A 6,381-nucleotide genomic window follows, 5' to 3' on the forward strand; every position below is an offset into this window, starting at 1 on the left:
AAATGCCTTCACCCCATCTGAGATTCTTTATTATCCTCTGAGCACCAGGGCACAGAAAGCAATGAAGAGAAATTAGAGAGAGAAATAGAGAGGGTCTCATCACAACACAGAGAAAAACAAAATGACAAAATGCACACCTGGCTATGGTCTTAGCAGCAGGAGGAGGAAGTGACGTAAGAAATCCTTCACTGATAAGAGTTCTGAGATCTTAAACTTAATCTGTGAATCAGCAGGTCCGGTCTCCTCTACACTCCACTGGTCTTAGCTTTTGATGCCTATTAAATGTCAAAAAATGAGAATGAGAGAGAGAGCCAGAGATAGAGAGACAGGGGAGGGTGTGGGCTGATACATACTATTGTATTCATTCAGGAAGAGAGATGGTGGAAGTCCTATGAGTTCATAGAGAAACTGTCTAGAGAGAGTGAGACAGGGAATAAAAAAAAAAAAAAAGTGCCACAATTGGTCTATCATCCCAAATATCAAGCAGTCCATCACCATCACAATCATTTTCCCTGGCAAAACTGTGACCTTTGAGTCTCAAACACACACACACTCACACACTCATATACACACACACACACACACCTCTCACTCACAGAGGCCTTCCATTCCTCCTGAGACACCCTTTTGTGTTTAAAGATCGCACTTAGCATGCAGGGGAGCGTACAGGCTGCCACTGTGAGAGGCTGTGCAGTGCTATCATCTACCAGAGGGAATACACTCATAAGCCTCTCATTGAGACAAATGTCACCATCTACTGCAATATCACCCTCAGATATTACACCAACACACACACACACACACCACCCTGTTTTACATAATGTGGCTAACCTTCATCCGTCACCAGCTGCCAAACACAGTGCACTCAGTAACTTATGTTTATGAGTGCATGTTTAGTCTTTTAAAGGGGTTTAGTTGACTCTGAGGTGAGGAAGCTCGTGAATACTGATCTAGGATCAGATCTGTAATCTGTGGTGAGTAATCACTGTAAACACTGATGAGATGAAGCATTGAAAAAGAGACTGGAAAAGACTGCTTTGGGATCAGTGTTTAGCAGGGACTCTCGCTTAAATTAAAAAGAAATAACATATGTTGTATGTGTCTATGACTAATGGACTTAAATGAACATTTAGCCTTGTCATTGTCAACTGTTTATTCTTTTGCCATATGGGATTACTGAGAGAGCTGAAGGTCAGTTGGACATGGTGATTGGATGAGTGGTGTTTGAGAGATGAGAAGTTTTTGAAAGTGTTTTACATTTTGTGACCCTTTTGCCTGTCTATCAGATGTCATGCTAGCAGTAGCATTTTTATTTTGTTTGTTTGTTTGTTTGTTTGTTTATCAAATGGCCTTCTTGTCTGTCTGTCTAACTGTATGCCTATCTGTCTGTCTGTGTGCCCCCCCCCTCTCTCTCTCTCTCTCTCTCTCTCTCTCTCTCTCTCTCTCTCCACACACACACAATTTAATAATTTACTATGAATCTCTCTTCTGTGTACAGATGGCAGCGAGAGTACCGGAACCTCGTATGGCTCCACGATATGACGAAGTAGACCGACAATACGCATCTGTGCCCAGGTAGGTGTTTTATGCATGCGTGAATGTGTACATATTAATATACCACCAAATGCGGTCTCTGGAACAGTACGTGTGTTATACGTGTCACATAGCACCATGTTCCCACTGACCAGTGAAAAAAAGGAAGGAGGTTGGTGGGGACTTCCCCCTACATGCGCGCGCACACACACACACACACGCACACACACACACACACACACACACACAGTAATCCTCTTATGAGCCTCTAATTAAATCATGAGTGTTTGTCTTCCGAATGTTTCCTCATCCTGGGAATTCACCTGATCCGTTCTCAGAGGGACCTGGATATTGCGAGGAAGCCTGAATCAGATCTTGGCTCCCTGCCCACTCCTTAAGTGCCTCAATCAGAGAGCATGCATACATACACAAAAAGGCTCAAAAGCACATACGAAGAGCCATATCTGGATCTATTGGGGTCAGTCAATTGAATGAAGCCTAAGTGGCTTTGCTATAGCAAAAAACCATATCTGCATTGAAAATCAGCCTGTCTTTATATTGTACTTTGCTGCATGCTCTATATGTCCAATAAGACCTTGTGATAAAAGCAGAGAGCCTCTGATTTATCCGTTAATAAGTTTTGAAAACTGTCTTCCGTTTCTATCACAAGCTTTCATCATGTGGTCTGCTCTGCTGAGCAGTTTTCACCAGTGTATCGAAAACTCGTCAGAGCTGCAAAGTAAACTTTATTTAAACATGACACTCCCTTTAAACACCAGTGCGAGTTCAACTAAGACATCTTAGTGAGTCAGACAAAGTTATTTGTAGTTAAGAGATAATTTATATGGACTTTTTTTAGCTGCTAGCTCTCATGTTTTGATGTTTCTCCCCCAAAATAAACCATCAACTCCACCCTCTTGCAGCTCTCCATCTCTCTCCCTGAAGCGTCAATATCACACCGCAGCTCCAAAATATTCATAGGAGAATAAAAGAAATCATTTAAATAAAATGAAATGCATTTTTCAGGACTGAACTCTGTGCACAGTCCCCTCAGGCTGCTCATTCAAGTCCATTTCCTTTCAAATGACTGCAGCACTCGCCATGTGGCTCTGTTATATTAGCATATTTTTGTGTGCCTGTGTGTGTGTGTGTGTGTGCCTCTGTGTATGTGTGTGCCTGTGTGTGTGTGAGAGAGAGAGAGAGTGTGTACATGTGTGGATGAACACAGGCGCTGGTGACTATTCAGGCTTTTTGCAAGACTCCCCGAGGGTGTCCATTTCTTAAATAGTATTTCACATCTCTTTAGCTCTGGACACCCACTCTACAATAAATTCACTTCTTCACCAAGTATTAATGGGAGATCAGCCGGTCCCCCCATGTTCCAGTCACAGGGTCAACTTCAAAAACCCTCATTACACAATCAAACCAGTGTATCACTAATGCTAGTCATTTGCCGCTAAGCTAAGGGTAATAGCCTTTTCCTAGGAGAGCCAGCACCATATTTCGGTTACGGTAAATAGCAGCTACCAGAGCGGGTACTGACGTATGCTAACAAGCCACGCCTCATTTACTCGCTGTGCTTTGACCCCCAAACCTCAGTGTCTGGAACAGCCCTGGATGAGGTTAGAAGATCAGCTAGGGTTTGCCAGGCTGTGGCACCAGTTTATCTGCTGTAACATCAGTCAGATTAGCACTGATTTCAATGCTGGAATCTGAGCGGCCTCATACATTCCAAATACATTACTTATCTCCATTGGCGTGAATGAGCATTTTCTGATCTCATGAAGGGTTTTGTTTGTTTGTTTGTTCGTGTGTCTGTTTTGTTTTTGTTTTTGTTGTTGTCATTGTTGTTGTTTTCTTTTTTTTGCAATGAAAAGGTAAATCAGGGTCACCCTTAACATTTCTCCCAGACTGAGTAGGTAATCGGCCTGTGACTAAAGCCTGGTTTTGATTGGATTATTTGGATAAGACAGCCTGTTGCATGCCGTAGCAGCAGTGTGATAGTCTACTTATGGAGATGGATAATTGACTGTAATGTCCAGATGAGTCTGTGCATCCATGCATAGCTGACTCACACATCCATGACTGGACCAGCCTTCCTAAAACTACTGTTTTCCAATGCAGTCTGGTGTTTCACTTTCTAGATTCTTCTACAAGATCTACAGGCGTGACACAACAGCGGTTTAAAAAAAGAACCTTATTGTCAGGCTGTCCACCTGGGAAGCCACTCCATTTTCAAAAACAGACATTTTCTTCAAAATATGCACTGAGCTAGCGTGGGTATTTTGCTTTCTCACACAGGCCCTTCATGCAGGCAAAACAATGGGAGATGAACTTTAGCATACACCTGGGCTGTGGAAACCCACCTCTCTGAGTTTGGGCATCATAGGCTCTGTTCAGTCCTCTATTTACATTTCCCCCATTCTGTTATGTAACTTTAGAGCCAGACCATATGGTCAAAAATAGCAGAAATAGTCCCCTTACACATAACTAGGTTTTTAAACACCATAGCTCAGCTAGGAAGGATTTACTCAAGAGATGTCTGAAAAGGTATACAAGACATGCATGAAACATTTGCACTTTCAAGGAAAAAAATACACAAATATTGGATACACAACATATATAGGTCATGCTTCCACCAGAACATTATACTGAAAAGCGAATGCATCGGAGAGAGGTGTGTTGAGTCGGCTTCAGTGAAATTTCAGCTTATAGTCTTGCTCCATATGATGGTTCATTATGCTTTGCCTTTTTCGGTTCTACACCATGCCACTTTTTTTTTTTTTTTTCCTCACAGTGTGTGTAGGCAAGCATATCACAGCAATTACCACTTTAGTCCTTTCTCTGAGATGGAAGCACTTATATTGTGTGTTCATAATGAAAAAAATAGGGAAAAAAGAAAGCACTTGAGGATTTCAAATGGGCGTAGGCTCATTTTGCCACATTCTCTCAAACCCCTTTTGTGCTAGTCCACTGGATCTTGACTCACTCACCTGTATACAGCCGATGCACGCAACAGAGAGTGCACCCTTACCATGATTCCCATGGTCTTCCACGTTTGCTCTGGGTTTCTCTGGAACCATAGTGGGATTTGATCTTAGAGTGTGTTCAAACCTAATGAGCGTCTATCTGACAGGCAAGAAATACCCCCCACGGATGGCCTGTTTATATTAGCATGGTCTCAGGAGTTGGCCAAGGCCATCTGAGGGCATTTAGGGGTTTCGCTATAATGATTGTATTGTTTTTGTCACCGGACTCATTTAGGTTTTAAACATTTGTCTGATTTTAAAGGTCAGCCTTTCTATATTCTCTTGGTCTTATAATCCATATCATAAGTTATGTATCTAATGTCCACAGCGGGCTGAGGAAGACGTGTGCATTATATGTAATGAGGAGGGCGAGAATGGACTTTATTTTATGCTCAGAAAAAAAGGCTACATTTTCTTGGTTTCCACCGGGTTCTGAAATGGAAACCAATACTTGGAGTATCAACAGAGCGAGTAGGTGTCGCTGTTAATAGACCTTTATTCCCTTTTTTTTCCAGAGGTAACTGAAACCATAACTTCTTTTTCATTCTTTCATTACATCTGCTATTATTGCATTTATTTTTATTTATTTATTTTGTTCTTTTTTCCCGTATGGCGGCTGCCATCTCGCCTCCAAGTAAATAAAGGCGATCCATTGTTTTTGCCTTAACTTTGTTTGCTCTGAAACAAAGAGGCTATAATGAAATCAGGTTTGGAAATGGAACTTAGTTACTCAGCTCTCATAACCGCCGCCGCCCCACCCCCCCCCCCCCCCCCCCCACCCCTCACGTTTGCGTCACTGGTTTGCCGACCTTCTGGAAGCTTCTGCCGCTCTCTCTCTCTCTCAGTGAAAAATGTCTTACGAATCAAATCAGACTCTAGTAATGAACACACAAACAAGCAAAAATAGAGCCACTTTTTCCATTTAACAGAAGCCAGCAGACAAGCGAAAATTTACCCGACGAGTCGTCTCGGTACATTTACTTCTTCCAACCCCAGCATTAGTTTCTGTACGGGCCAGAAGTGCTGTATTTGTGGCACGGTGAAGCCTTTGTACTTGTTCATTGAACAGCTCAACTACAACCGTTCAGTTGTTCATCTCAGACACCAAACACCTAAAACAAAAACACTGACTTCAAATACATTAGGCACTTAAGGTTTGAACAGAGACCAGAGCTGTGTCAGTTAACCGTGGTGTTGTGGTCCGCGTCGGTCGGATCCGTGCTAGGTTCCTGCCGTGCCTTTAGACGTTCAGAATGACAGGGCTCTTTCTTATTCTTCTTTCAGAAGAAAACTGAAGCCATGAAAGCGCTGTAAAAGAATTTCTGCATTTGCTGTGTGTTTTGTTTTTGTTTTTTTTAAATTTACCATGAAGTGATACATTCTCTGATTGTTATAAAAAGAATGTGCTGTATTTTAGGGGGGCGGGGAGGGCAGGGTTTATATGTAGAGCAGGGTGTTGAGACTCACAGGCATACGGTATAGAGTCTGTTACTGAGAGCTAATCTAACTGGCCCTGCCCTTGTCACCCCACCCCTCCCCTCCCTTCACTCTCTACCACCAGCTGTTTGGCATTGTCTCTCTCTCTCTTTCACTCTTTCTCTCTATCTCTCTTTCTCTCTCTCTCCCTATCTATCTCTGTCTTTCTTTCTCCCTCATTCTCACAGTTTGTCTTATTCTCTCTCTCTCTCTCTCTCTCTCTCTCTCTCTCCCTCTCTCACTCACTGGGGAAAGCTTAAAGATTCAGGGTCAAACAAGGAGCTCAGTGAAGAATTTCCTTCGGAACCCGTGCGCAGGTGCCGGGGGTTTGGCTCATGCGAGC

At 42.8% G+C, this 6,381-nt stretch overlaps 1 protein-coding gene across 1 annotated transcript in view; it reads left to right on the top strand.

The window, feature by feature from the left end:
• The window catches only part of pard3ba (par-3 family cell polarity regulator beta a), a 120,165-nt gene that overhangs the window by 110,861 nt on the left and 2,923 nt on the right, over window positions 1-6,381 (top strand). Inside the window, exon 22 of the mRNA XM_030779013.1 lies at window positions 1,506-1,575. Within this exon, the coding sequence (XP_030634873.1) occupies window positions 1,506-1,575 (70 nt within the window). The remainder of the gene's footprint in view (window positions 1-1,505; window positions 1,576-6,381) is intronic.

This window comes from Chanos chanos, chromosome 7 (assembly GCF_902362185.1).
Source record: "Chanos chanos chromosome 7, fChaCha1.1, whole genome shotgun sequence".
Classification (NCBI taxonomy): Eukaryota; Metazoa; Chordata; class Actinopteri; order Gonorynchiformes; family Chanidae; genus Chanos; species Chanos chanos.